This window comes from Argentina silus (genome assembly GCF_951799395.1).
Source record: "Argentina silus genome assembly, chromosome: 10".
NCBI classification, from domain to species: Eukaryota; Metazoa; Chordata; class Actinopteri; order Argentiniformes; family Argentinidae; genus Argentina; species Argentina silus.
In genome coordinates, this window is record NC_139664.1 from 10,362,721 (window position 1) to 10,375,362 (window position 12,642).

Genomic DNA, 12,642 nt, shown 5'->3' on the forward strand with positions numbered 1-12,642 from the left:
TTCATAAAGACAGGAGAGTTGCGGTCCAATACTCCACAGTTACAGCGCACAGTTTAGGTTTGTTCATAAAACATTCATATCTGTGTGCAATTGAGCTACAGTACAGTCTCCAGGAATACTTTATTTATGCATAGCTTGTAGCAGTAGCCTGGTGGAGCTGAAATATGGATGAGATGTCAGGATAGGCCCCTTCTTAGTCAGCAGTTCCCACTATAAACATGGCCACCGGTTCACCCTAGGATATCCCAAGCACCAAAAAGGGCAAATCAGACCAAAGTAAAAAAACAAAAAAACACACATACACACACATACAAAAACAAGACAACATATTCTTGCATAGAAAGGAGACTACAGTAGGTTTGTTTGCATATTGACTGCTGACATACACGCTCATGCGCACGCATACACACACATGCACACACACACACACACACACACACACACACACACACACACACACACACACACATGGTGTAGAGATATTAGGCCTAAATTACTCTGTGTCAGCTGGGAGGAGTGAGTTCTGACGTGGCACATCTTCACTGCGTGCAGATTTCTGGATGTTGACAAGTCCCTCCCCTGGGGAGCTGGTGTGAGCTGATGGATCTGCCTGAGGCAAATTTTACTCTCAGATGTTTCTGAAAGGCAGACTGTTTGAACACTGGTACTGGATAGTTCTGATCTTCTATTGTCACCATCCCACAACAGCAGATTATCTTTGACTCTTTGAATCTTTGACTTTTTACATAATCCTGTATGCAGGTAGGAGGTGAGGTGTTGCCTAAGGAATTCCTGTGCTGCCTTTAGGATGTGACTCTGATGGAGATACTCATGGCCTCTGAGTCTGGATTATGTTCCCTGGGGGCAAGCGCACACACACACACACACACACACACACACACACACACACACACACACACACACACACACACACACACACACACACAATCACCCACAGAATCCTTTCAGGCAGTCACAAACACTACGGCATATCATAATCAGGGCTGTAGATAGAAACCCGACACTAACATAATGAGGACAACTTTTGTTCCATACAGGAGGCCCACGTGCCTCCCACATTTAAATGTTCTCCTCAGGTCCACAACAAAAGACTTTGTCACAAATGCTTAAATGTTTTGAAGGTCAACACAGATATGTGTACTCTTCCTATGAGGGCTGGGCTACATAAAGCATTCCTGTGTGCAAAGAAGGTTCTGTGTTAGGTAGGTGTTGAGCTCTGTGTGATTACATTCACTTTTCCCCAACGCCATCCAAAGCCGCTCCTTTGATCCCGAATTATTGAAACTCAGAACATTAATTTTGGATTTGCCTTGTTCCACAGCCTGATTCAAAATGGAAGAGGATTTATTTAGAATTATGACTACCGTAGCCTACACATTATTTCTGAAGAGAATGCACTCTGTAAAAAATAGACTTAAAAACAGTGACAACTCATAAAAGATGGGCTGGTTGCGTTCAACAACCCACATTACTCATGCATGACATTGAATAGGCAGGGAATGGCAAAGTAAAGGCACTTTCTCCTGTAAACTGTCTCATAAGGAAAAACAATATAGCAAACAATAACCTGTGGTGTATCACATTAGAAATAAGCATGCTCATTTCATGCTATATTTGTCTCTTAGGGGTGTCCTGAAAGTAGCAGGCTGATTTGTTATAGATTTGCCCAGTACCCATTGGGAACCATGGTTTGATTTCCTCCCAGATAATGACAGCTGTTGTTATAAATAGATAAAAAGGTTCTATTCTTTTCTGTTCTGTTATTGTTTTATTATATTGTTTTCCCTTATACGACATTTTGCATTGATTTGTCGCTGTTTTTAAGACTAATTTTGCTCTATTCTGGAGGTAGAGGATGGAGGATGGAGAAAACTATTTTCGAGCACTGTGAGTTCCATGGAACAACCCAGTCTCACAACACTGGCCTAATTATAGCTTGACAATTTGGATGGTCATTGTAATTCAGTGCTAAACAAGATTGCAACTGTAGAAGTGTGTGTGTGTGTGTGTGTGTGTGTGTGTGTGTGTGTGTGTGTGTGTGCGTGCGTGTGCATGCGTTCGTGTGGTGTGGGTGTGGGTGTGGGTGTTGGTGTAAGTGCTTGCTTATAAGCTAGTGTCACTCTCCCTCAACATCTGTAACAAAGACAGAGCTGGTTGAGCAAACACAAGACACGCACAATTTACAACAGCTAGCATAGTTCTAACTGATTGAGAAATGCACACAGACCCTGAATAAATTCCACCCGAGATGTGTATGTTTTCATGAGGATGTGGGAGTGGGACATTTTTGGGAGGGGAGGATTGAATAGAAGGTGGTTTCTCTCTTGCTCTCTCTCATTCATTCTTTAATTCTCTCTCTCACTCTCTCTCCAATTACACACTGACTCAAAATCATTTGGACAGTTTACCTTCAGGTGTGGCAGGTGGTATAATTAATTTCACTCTCAGTTGAAAGTTCTCACACAAGTGCAGTTTACTCTGTTTACTCCTGCACAGCATGTTGATTGTCTCTCCACCTCTCACCTCCACATTAGCTGGACTGCATTTCTGGCACCCATAAATGTTACATTTAATTTATACAAGACTGGCGGGCTGAAGGGGAAGAATGTCAATCATTTAATTCATTCTGCTTCTATTACTGCTTTATGATGGTGTTCCGATTATAAAACACCTGAGTGTTTCGTTTTAATAGGCTGTTCTATAACCATTTAGTTTGTATTAGACCCCACTGCCCTGAAAACCATCATTAATCACACAATGACAACTTTAAATCGACTAAATGTATCTGCATTCAGTATCAAAATTCATATCAGTTTTCTCGGCTCTGAGTGGCCAAAGAGAGTGCTTTGGTCTACCTGTAAGTGAGGTCAGCCTGATCAAAGAATGTTGGCATAGGGAGAGATTAGCTAGTTGCACAGCCCTGAACCAGAACTAAAGGAGAGACTGATGTTACCTAAAACATGATGTTTAATTATATCCAAAACAACTCGTTTGTTTAGCCTACATATTATTATTCATTTTTTATTTTATAGAACGAGAACATTAGAACAACGTAATGTTTCATTTCCGGGTGAAGAGGATGTTTACGATTCTTACAGCTGACATGCGTGCGTTGCTTGCTTATAACAGCTAATGAAAAACCCTAGTAAGGTGTGATTTTGGATATTATTACAACGGCATCGCCTGTCGTTTTAAGAGAAATGTCTTCCCCGATCTCTGTGCCCGGTGCAGCGACCACAACAGGGGCTATAACGGTAACGGCCTCGCCGGCCGGTAAAACCCAGACTCTGGTAGCAGCTAGCCCGGGCGCGCTCCGAGGTAAGAAACGACCTGCCAGCCCGGCTACCTCTCCCGCTACACAGACCAGCGGGAACAACAGCAAGAAGAAGAAAGTGCAGCTTACCGCAAACACAACGCAAGCACAGGTAGCTATATTCACGATATGTTGAAAACGGTCAAGACAGTTGCTTTGAATGAACAGCATCAGTATCATCACTGGTGTAACAATGTATTTTTGCAATATAGTAGTGCACAACCTTTAGTGAAAATAACCATTGCAAAAAATATTCATGCCTCATTCAGTTGGTGCAATGAAATATGTCTTTACTTAGCAGTAACCCTTTACATAAGTTGTCTTTTATATCAACCTAGGGAGTACAGAGTTAGCGTAGCTGCAGTGAAGTACTTAAAACGAATTGATGGCTGTGAGTGGAGAGCTTAAACCTGTGTGTTGTTTTCCTCTAGATGGTGGCAGTGGAGGCTGTGTCAGAGGGCAAGACAGTGGCCTTGTCAGACATTGGAGGTCCAGCCACCATGGAGCCCATGGCCAAACCCCTGCCCTTCAAAGACCCCAAGTTTATAGTGAGTGGGGTGCATTGCCAGGCGATGTATGATATATGATGATTCAGTTGATTGCTCTCACTTGATTGATGGAGCTTTTTTCAGCATCTCTCTCTCCCTCTCCCTCCCTCCCTCCCTCCCTCTCCCTCTCCCTCCCTCCCTCTCCCTCTCCCTCCCTCCCTCTCCCTCTCCCTCCCTCCCTCCCTCTCCCTCTCCCTCCCTCTCCCTCTCCCTCTCTCTCTCTCTCTCTCTCTCTCTCTCCCTCTCTCCCTCCCTCTCCCTCTCCCTCTCTCTCTCTCTCTCTCCCTCCCTCTCTCTCTCTCTCTCTCTCTCTCTCTCTCTCTCTTTCTGTCTTTTTCATTTTCTCTGCACTAGCATTCAGGGATTGGTGGAGCGGCAGCAGGGAAAAAGAACCGGACCTGGAAAAACCTGAAACAAATCCTGGCTGCGGAACGAACTCTACCCTGGAAGGTCAATGACCCCAACTGTGAGTGTGTGTCTCTCATTATGTGCTTCTCTGACTTTGTGTGCGTGTGTGTGTGTGTGAGAGAGAGAGAGAGAGAGATTAAACCCTTTTTATTATCTTAGGAACCACTGTATGAGAGTTGTGGTGGTAATGTGAGGGTAGACCTTCAAACCACATATCGAAGAGCATAGGGGACAGAGCCATAGTTAGGGTACAAGGCAAGCAGCATGAGGCAAGCAGCATAATTTACAATGACTTGTAAAACATGCTTTCACAGTAGCATTAGACATCCATTTGCCTATCGTCATGCCAACGCTGAGCCCTGTGTCTTTGTGCTTGTCTTTCTTTTCCTTGAGCTCCACTCGGCAGAAGTAAAGGTTATTATCAGTGAAAGACACTTTCTGTATCAGGAGGGAGAGGTTGACTTCCTAGGGTCCTGAGCCAGGGAGTACCGGTCAGTTCTGATCCGGATCAGAGCTTCGGCTGAAACACTGGAAGAAAACCGGACCAAAGAACGCACGACTGGTCCTCCATATAACTGTAATGTCATCAATGTTCTCTTGGGGGGGGCTTGTGAAGCTGCATGGAAGGATGACATCCAGCTTTTAATTATGTTTTGTCATGAGTTGATGTTTTGGGAAAGAATAGAATTTTACAATACGTGCATTTACTTACCATGAAGACCCAGAATAACCAGGGTTAGAATGTGCTCCATTTGTTAGATGAATACCTCCGGAGATTTTGTTTGTGCTTTGAGTGGTAGTCACTCAGATTGAATGATGTTTTTCTGTACTGTAAGTGTGTCTTCCATTAGTCTTTCCCAGCTCCTCCTCTTGCCAGTCACATTGTGGTCTTCACTTCAGCAAGACGACCTCTGTTGTTCTTTGTGTTTGTGTGAAGACAATGGTCTACTGTATGTAGCTGTTGGTGGTTGTGATTTCCCTGTACATATGTTTGTTTGTCTTTTCTAGTCAGAACAAGTACTTTTACTAATATGTCAAAGTAAAGGTCAATGAAAAAAGAGTAAAGGTTCAATGAAAGCAAATGCTGATTGTATTAAAACACTTTATACGCCCAGCACCACATCTTTTCAGAGCCTTTTCTGATGCGCTGTACTCTACCTTTGACCCTGGCTGCTGTGTTCACAGATTACAGCATAGATGCTCCTCCCTCCCTGAAGCCTGCTAAGAAATACTCAGACATCTCTGGACTGCCTGTGAGTAACACACAAACACACACCACCCTACACGTGTACACGCACACACACAAACACATGCTTATGACCTCTGTTATGTCATGTTCTGTGTGTTTTATGGCAGGCGAACTACACAGACCCCCAGACCAAGCTGAGGTTCACATCGTCTGAAGAATTCTCTTACATCCGTCTGCTCCCCACTGATGTGGTCACAGGCTACCTGGCGCTCCGCAAGGCCACCTGCATTGTGCCTTGACAGCACCCTCCCCGGAACATGTAGCATTAGTGGAAAAATGCAACACTGACCTTAAAGCAGTGTCTGAGTCAGCCCTGGCCTGGAGAGCTTGAGGGGAAGAAACTCCTACACTCTCTCCTCATGGGGGTGGTTTAGAGACAGACCAGCAGGGAGTATTACTGAGAGAGGGACTCACACTTTTACTGTCAGAAATATGATGGTAACCATGAGCCTCATTTGCCAATGTAAAGAAGTGCACTGGATTCCAAAGAGATAGTATCACATCCAATCGGACTCATGTGAAGGTGAAATGAAACTCAACAACTGATCTGATGAACAAAAAGATTGAATTGGAATTACACATTTTAAGTTTGCTATTGTCTCTTGTCAAGTTTGTCACCAGGAAAAAGCTAAATGTCTGTTACCATGTCCCTGTATGATTATATATAATATGTGTATTACAGTACATGGGTGCCTACATTTTTAGTATGTGGTCCCAGTCAAACCCACAACCCAAGCGATTCTTGCACCATGCACTACCAACTGAGCCACAGAGGACCACTGTTCCACAATGCTCATATTCCTGTACCATTGTCAAGTCATATTGCTGTGTTTCCAATATTCCTGTATGATTGCCATGTTGCTGTGTGTTGCTCATGTTTTTGTAAGTTAAGTTGAATAGAATAGAGCTTAATTGCCAATCAACAGTGGTTTAGGAAATAGTTTTTAGGGCCAACCTTGTTACAAACAGGATGATTAAAAGAAGATAGTAAGTACAACAGGGACACAACAGTTCAATGACTCTCAGACTGCTGTTTGTGTTTCACATGTTGAAAATGCTCCAATGTCACTCGTAATGCTGAGCTGAATTACTGTGCTTGAATAAGAAAATTAAATAAATGATCCGATGTTAAATTGGAATGACTTTAGTCAGTCTGTGTGTCAACAAGTCTGGGTTAGTGACAGTTGTAGATCGCATGTTGAGAGGAACAGCAGGGTAGTTGATTGATGACAGCTGCCTCTTCCCTTCAGAGAGACACAAATCAGCTGGATCAAAACATGCTGCGTCAAGGCATGCAAAACATGCTGCGAACTCGCGACCCCTGGTTTACAAGACCAGTGCTCTAACCACTGAGCTATGGAGCCTTTTGGAATTTCACCAAGGACACACCTTTATCACATGTCAGGCTTTCTTGTGTAAAGGCAGTGTTGTATGTCACATACTATAGTCCTCTGTGGCTCAGTTGGTAGAGAACAATGCTTAGGTTGTGGGTTTTATTCCTGCTGGGACCATATGTACTGAAATGTAAGCACTCACTGCAATGTAAGTCACTTTGGATAAAAGCGTCAGCTAAATGGCATATGTCATTATTATTATCAATGACAAATCACTAACCTTGGACTCAATGTGTCTCCAGGAAGATCTGTAATATCAATGAGGTGTCATTTCTTCATTCAAAGTCATCTTTGATGATGACAGAAAAACTTTCAACCTTGGTTTACTTTGCTCACATTTTATAAGAAGATGAATAGAGAAAAAGGGTGACAGTGCCCCATGGTGGTAGATGTGGTTAGAGCAGGAACACAGTCAAGCTCACACAAGCTCACTTGTCCTTTCAATTGGAACCAACTAAACCCTAAACATACCACAATTTCAAGGCATATCATATTTAATAATATGATAATAATAATAAAGTTGGGAGACATATTCTTTTACTTTCTGGGGGAAAAAATTCTACCTGGGTACCGTGAGGCAAAAGTGAAAGACATTTTCTGATTGGTTCTAGATAACAGAAGTGCATCCACGGAAATGAGGCAGTATACTCTCCTGCTCAGGGCTTCTCCCTAAGAGTGAGTGTGAGAGAGAGAGTGTTTCAGAGACGTATGCTGAACAGCTGCGATGAGCCCCTATGGCGTTGTTTTGATTCTTATAGGGGTTGTTTGCGCCTCAACAGAAAGTAAGTGAACTTGATTTGGATCTGTCCTTCTATAACAGACAAATGTGCGATGTCTATCAATGACATGGTGGTGTTAATGATACACAGTATTTCCCACTCTGAGCCTGATGGACCTCTTTAATTGATTATTTATTTGTAATTTATTTTCAGTTCCAGTTCACCATGAGACCATCTATGTTGTGGGCTGCTTTGAGTCTGAGGCCCAGGCCGAGGTGCAGATTGATGGGGAAGAGGTGATCTATGCTGACTTTAAGAGAAGGGAGGAGGTGTGGGCATTACCTGATTTCCTAGGTCCTATCCCACCCGTCTATATTCCTCACTTCTACAAGAATGCTGTCAAAAACATACGTGTCTGTCAAGGTGTACTAAAGTTTTGGAAAGCAGAAGAAAAGTATCCACCAGAGGAACAAGGTTAAGAGCATACTGTATACTGATGAAAATTTTAAAAAAAAAAAATAAAAAAAATCAGTTGCTTTGATGGTTTTTATTTTCCCCCTAGATGCCCCTGAGAGCACCATCTACCCCAGGGATGATGTGGAGCTGGGGGTGGACAACACCCTCATCTGCTTTGTGAATCATTTCTACCCCCCCTCCATCAGAGTCAACTGGACCAAGAATGACATGGTGGTGACAGAGGGAGCGTCTCTCAGTCGGTACTACCCTAATAATGATGGAACGTTCCACCAGTTCTCCACCCTGAGTTTCACCCCACAGGAGGGGGACATCTACTCCTGCACGGTGGAACACACTGCCCTGGGGGAACCCAAAACCAGGATCTGGGGTGAGAGAATTCTCTGCTTTTGTACATTGCTTAATTTAACGTTAAATTCGAAAGCACTCAAATAAGTGCAACTGAGCAATGGATAGAGGTGCCTCTGTCCTACAGACAACCTTTCTTGACAGAATCAAATACAAAGTTTTCCTATTGCTCCATGTGCATTTTTTTTTAAAGTTCTAAAACATTTACTAACATGTAGTAGTGTACTCCCATCCCAGAGAGACAATTGTGCATTGCATTGTGTCCTTTGTTGAACATGACACTACGGTAAAACATTGCATATGGAAAACGACTCAGTTGAAATATATTTGTTTTCCTGTTCATGACCAGATTAAAAGAAAACGCATTCAAAAAATGAAAGGTCTTGTAAGTGTGCACTTATTCCATTGGAGATTCCAAGCTTCCACAAGCTCAATAAAGTTTAGACTTTGTTTGGACCTATTGTAATGGACTGGTTTTATTATGTATAACCCTAGTCTTTATGACATCAAGACCACTAAACATTTTATGGGGTGAACTCATCCGCTGTTAGTGGATAAACAAACCATACTACAGTAAATGGATTCAGACAGAGCAGAGAGGTAAGTGTGAGCATCATCTCGTTCATCTCTACCTATCTGTGATGAACTGCACAGTATTGTTGAATTAACATGAGGATTCAAGATGTCTCTCAGTTTACTGGAACCGTGAGAGAATGTCTGAGCTGCTGTGGTGCAACTGCAATAAACAAACATTAACAAGGCAGTAAAATGTATTAATTTTATGGTATGAGTGTTAAGGGACTTTGTTATTCATGATGTTATGGAGAGAGAGAGAGAGAGAGAGAGAGAGAGAGAGAGAGAGAGAGAATGAGAGAGAAAGTACATTCTATTCAACTGGGACAGAGAGACCAAGTAAGCATACTGTACTATACGTATAGTATAATAACCAATCACTTCCTGGAAATCTAACCCTAACCCTAACCCTAACCCTAACCCTAACCCTGACCCTAACCCTAACAAACATTAACAAATCTACTGACACTGTGACAAACCTGCACTGGACTAGGCTGAGGTCGGACCGGCCAACCCACTTCCTCATTCGATTCTATTTAGGAGACACGTTGAGAATTCCATTATAGAGATACATCTGGAACTAGACTGTACAGTAACTTTGAGATGAAAACATGTCTGTACTGAGCCTCTCCTCCCTCCACCTGCTGCTCCTCTTCTTCTCTCTGTCCGGAGTGGGTGAGTAATACTTCTATACTGTGCTGTAGATATGACAGGAACATTGGAATGGATTAGAATTGATCAAGAAATGTATGCCTCAATTCAATCAATTGCAGATAAAGGAAAATGGCACTGTTGGTTCAGTTTAGAATGTTAACACTATTTTTGTGTTTACCGTGTTCAATCTGACACATCCTGAATGGATTCACAGTGTGGTTTGCCTTAATTCCAGTGTGGTTTGCTTGTCTTGCTTTGTCAGGCACAGGTCAGTTGATTTTATGAAAGAGGAAACAGACACTTACTGTAAGAGAAACAATACTTCTATAAAATGTAATTGTTGATTTATTTTCTGTTCTGTCTAACTGTTGATATAGCAGACAGCTATTTTGGTCATGCCGAAATAAGGTGTCGGTTCAGCTCAAAGGATCTCCATGATATTGAGTACCTGGAACAGGTCTACTTTAACAAGAAGTTTCTGGGACAATACAACAGCACTTCAGAGAAGGTTACCGGCACCACAAAGATGGCACAGAAGGTGGCAGACGCCTTCAACAAAGACCCTGGTTTTGTGACCCACAGAAGAACTGAGATGGAGAAATACTGCAGGAGCAAAGCCCCGGTGGTGTATGAGTACGTACTGGATAAGACAGGTCAGTGTACAGGTACAGGATAAGACTGTATAGACTGACAGGTGAGTGTATGAGAACATACAAGAGAAGACAGGGGAGTGTATGAGGACATCCTGGAGAAGATAAAATAAATGGTGAATACATTAGTAATACATGTATTGTATACAATATTTAGCCTTATGTTGACGAACCATCGTGATATGCTATTGCTTCTCCAGCTGAGCCGTACGTCAAGCTGAGGTCAGTGAAGCCGGACAGTTCCAGACACCCTTCCATGCTTGTGTGCAGCGTTTACGACTTCTACCCCAAACCAATCAGAGTGACGTGGCTGAGGGACGGACAGGAAGTGACCTCAGATGTGACATCCACTGTGGAGCTGGCCAATGGGGACTGGTATTATCAGATGCACTCCCACCTGGAGTACACATCCACACCTGGAGAGAGAATCACCTGTAAGGTGGAGCACGCCAGCTTTACTGAGCCTAAACTGTATGACTGGGGTAAGAGTGCATGAGTGAATCTTAAAAGGCTTTCCTTGTTTATACACGTCCTCTCTCTTAGTTGATACAGAGGCTACTACCCATTAGATACTGAATACAAAGCAGATCTGTTAAGGTAGCAGATTTGAATGCAATCTAAGATCCGATTGGTTAAGTCCAAAACATATGTCCCTTCAGTGAAGGCCCCAGCGAGAATTGAACTCGCGACCCCTGGTTTACAAGACCAGTGCTCTAACCACTGAGCTATGGGGCCTTACCTGAAAGACAACAAAGACAACACACTTTAAATATCACACACAAGTCACAGAGCACACTCTACCACACCCAGGTGTTGGTGCAATCTGGCCAAACCTGTGGAACAGTGTTCCTGCATTAGGCCAATGCAAGGCTTCTCTCACTAGAATGCCCCTACACTGATCTAAGGTCAGTTCTATGGATTTCCCCAAATGGTTACTTATCTGATTTGGAGCTGTTAATACAGACAGACCTGGTGTGGGCTCTGTGTGTGTTACAACAGGCCAAGCCTCAGCAGTTGTATTTCTGTGTTGTTGCTCTTTTATTTAGGTCTCTCTCTCTCTCTCTCTCCTCTGTGTCTTGCAAGGTTGTGTGTGAGTCTTGCATGTATAATGTATATGCAAATGTGTAATTACAGACCCCTCCCTGCCTGTATCTGAGAGGAATAAGATGGCTATTGGGGCCTCTGGGCTGCTGCTGGGGGTGGTCTTTGTTGTTGCTGGTCTGATCTACTACAGGAAGAAATCCACTGGTGAGACGCTACAGGACTCACTAACCTAGTCATCGCCTCAAAAACACTGTAAATCTTGCAAAACTTTATTAAACAATATTTTTAAAAAAAATGTTGGCCATTGTTCACACAAACATGTGTTGCCTGTTTCGAACTGCCACATCCCTTCTATTAAAAAGGTTTATGGTGAATTTGCCCACTGCCAACTTTATGTGAGCTAAGAAGACAAACATTACATAGCTACATACAGTAGGCCTTGTCTACGCAGGCCAACTTCTATGCCAAACTTTTAATAGGTTAAAATACATGTGCCTTTATGTCCCTCAGCAGGACGGGTGTTGGTGCCAACAAGTTAAGGTAGGTCCTTCTCAAGTGGTTCTAGTTTCAGTCAGATTTAAATCTAAAGATAGATAGATAGATAGATAGATAGATAGATAGATAGATAGATAGAAACTTTATTTATCCCAGGGGGAAATTCAGGTTCCAAGTAGCGTACAGACATAGGGGTATCACACATAACATACACATACAACATACCACATTAGCAGTATTGTATACAGCAATAAAGGCATACTATTCAACCACATGAATCTTTGTCTTACAGGCCTCTTGCAGTAAAGAGGAGAACCTACAGAAATGACAACCAAAAGCTCCAACCAAAGCTCCTCTGGGGCCTCCTGTGGGAATCATCTTAGGATAATTACATTTAATCACATAAGTCTCATAAATAGAGTGCAAATCAAGCTTCTCCCATTTCTGTAGAATGAGGCAGCCTTATGTAAAAGTATACCCCTAGACAGGAATTAATGCTGCATACCAAGCAGAGAGGTATCAGGTCCCATTTTGAATGACTTGGTATGACTCAGCCAGGGATCAAAACCCCAACCTTGCTAACCCAGGGCTGAAACTCTAACCATATCATGGATGTTTGTGACATTCTCCACATTAAGTATCTTAAGGGTGGGATGTGAAAACCTCACATGGGTTTACTTTAGGAAAATGTTTCTTTTTCGTTCTCATTGATTGATTAAAATATATGTTTAAAACAATACTGAGTCATTTTG

At 42.7% G+C, this 12,642-nt stretch overlaps 3 protein-coding genes across 4 annotated transcripts; all 3 read left to right on the forward strand.

Annotated features, from left to right (window-relative positions):
* Window positions 1-3,115: 3,115 nt before the first annotated feature.
* Window positions 3,116-6,433, forward strand: ino80c (INO80 complex subunit C). The gene is made up of 5 exons (XM_083679669.1): window positions 3,116-3,446; window positions 3,766-3,882; window positions 4,237-4,348; window positions 5,476-5,543; window positions 5,647-6,433. Exons 1-5 carry the CDS (start codon window positions 3,222-3,224, stop codon window positions 5,776-5,778), a joined length of 654 nt encoding a protein of 217 aa, XP_083535795.1. The 5' UTR covers window positions 3,116-3,221; the 3' UTR covers window positions 5,779-6,433.
* Window positions 6,434-7,590: 1,157 nt separating this feature from the next.
* Window positions 7,591-8,696, forward strand: LOC310810591 (H-2 class II histocompatibility antigen, A-Q alpha chain-like). Its single transcript, XM_083678411.1, has 3 exons — window positions 7,591-7,715; window positions 7,866-8,126; window positions 8,215-8,696. The coding sequence occupies exons 1-3, from the start codon at window positions 7,658-7,660 to the stop codon at window positions 8,559-8,561; spliced, it is 666 nt and encodes a 221-aa protein (XP_083534537.1). The 5' UTR covers window positions 7,591-7,657; the 3' UTR covers window positions 8,562-8,696.
* A 920-nt stretch (window positions 8,697-9,616) lies between these two features.
* On the forward strand, window positions 9,617-12,477 carry LOC310810488 (H-2 class II histocompatibility antigen, E-S beta chain-like). 2 transcript variants are annotated; one of them, XM_083678264.1, is made up of 6 exons: window positions 9,617-9,722; window positions 10,079-10,354; window positions 10,552-10,833; window positions 11,486-11,599; window positions 11,906-11,935; window positions 12,183-12,477. In XM_083678264.1, the coding sequence occupies exons 1-5, from the start codon at window positions 9,659-9,661 to the stop codon at window positions 11,932-11,934; spliced, it is 765 nt and encodes a 254-aa protein (XP_083534390.1). In that variant the 5' UTR covers window positions 9,617-9,658; the 3' UTR covers window position 11,935; window positions 12,183-12,477. The 2 variants fall into 2 exon arrangements, with proteins under 2 accessions (XP_083534390.1, XP_083534391.1); XM_083678265.1 differs by lacking the exon at window positions 9,617-9,722 and having other exon boundaries at window positions 10,226-10,354; window positions 11,909-11,935.
* Window positions 12,478-12,642: the final 165 nt, after the last annotated feature.

Bases quoted from the DNA above. Each gene is read 5' to 3' on its own strand.
- ino80c (XM_083679669.1), top strand. From the start codon at position 3,222: ATGTCTTCCCCGATCTCTGTGCCCGGTGCAGCGACCACAACAGGGGCT. The intron at 3,447-3,765 runs GTAGCTATATTC...GTTTTCCTCTAG, and splicing joins CAAACACAACGCAAGCACAG to ATGGTGGCAGTGGAGGCTGT. The intron at 5,544-5,646 runs GTGAGTAACACA...GTTTTATGGCAG, and splicing joins CAGACATCTCTGGACTGCCT to GCGAACTACACAGACCCCCA.
- LOC310810488 (XM_083678264.1), top strand. From the start codon at position 9,659: ATGTCTGTACTGAGCCTCTCCTCCCTCCACCTGCTGCTCCTCTTCTTC. The intron at 9,723-10,078 runs GTGAGTAATACT...CTGTTGATATAG, and splicing joins CTTCTCTCTGTCCGGAGTGG to CAGACAGCTATTTTGGTCAT. The intron at 11,600-11,905 runs GTGAGACGCTAC...TATGTCCCTCAG, and splicing joins CTACAGGAAGAAATCCACTG to CAGGACGGGTGTTGGTGCCA.
- LOC310810591 (XM_083678411.1), top strand. From the start codon at position 7,658: ATGAGCCCCTATGGCGTTGTTTTGATTCTTATAGGGGTTGTTTGCGCC. The intron at 7,716-7,865 runs GTAAGTGAACTT...ATTTATTTTCAG, and splicing joins TGTTTGCGCCTCAACAGAAA to TTCCAGTTCACCATGAGACC. The intron at 8,127-8,214 runs GTTAAGAGCATA...TTTTCCCCCTAG, and splicing joins GTATCCACCAGAGGAACAAG to ATGCCCCTGAGAGCACCATC.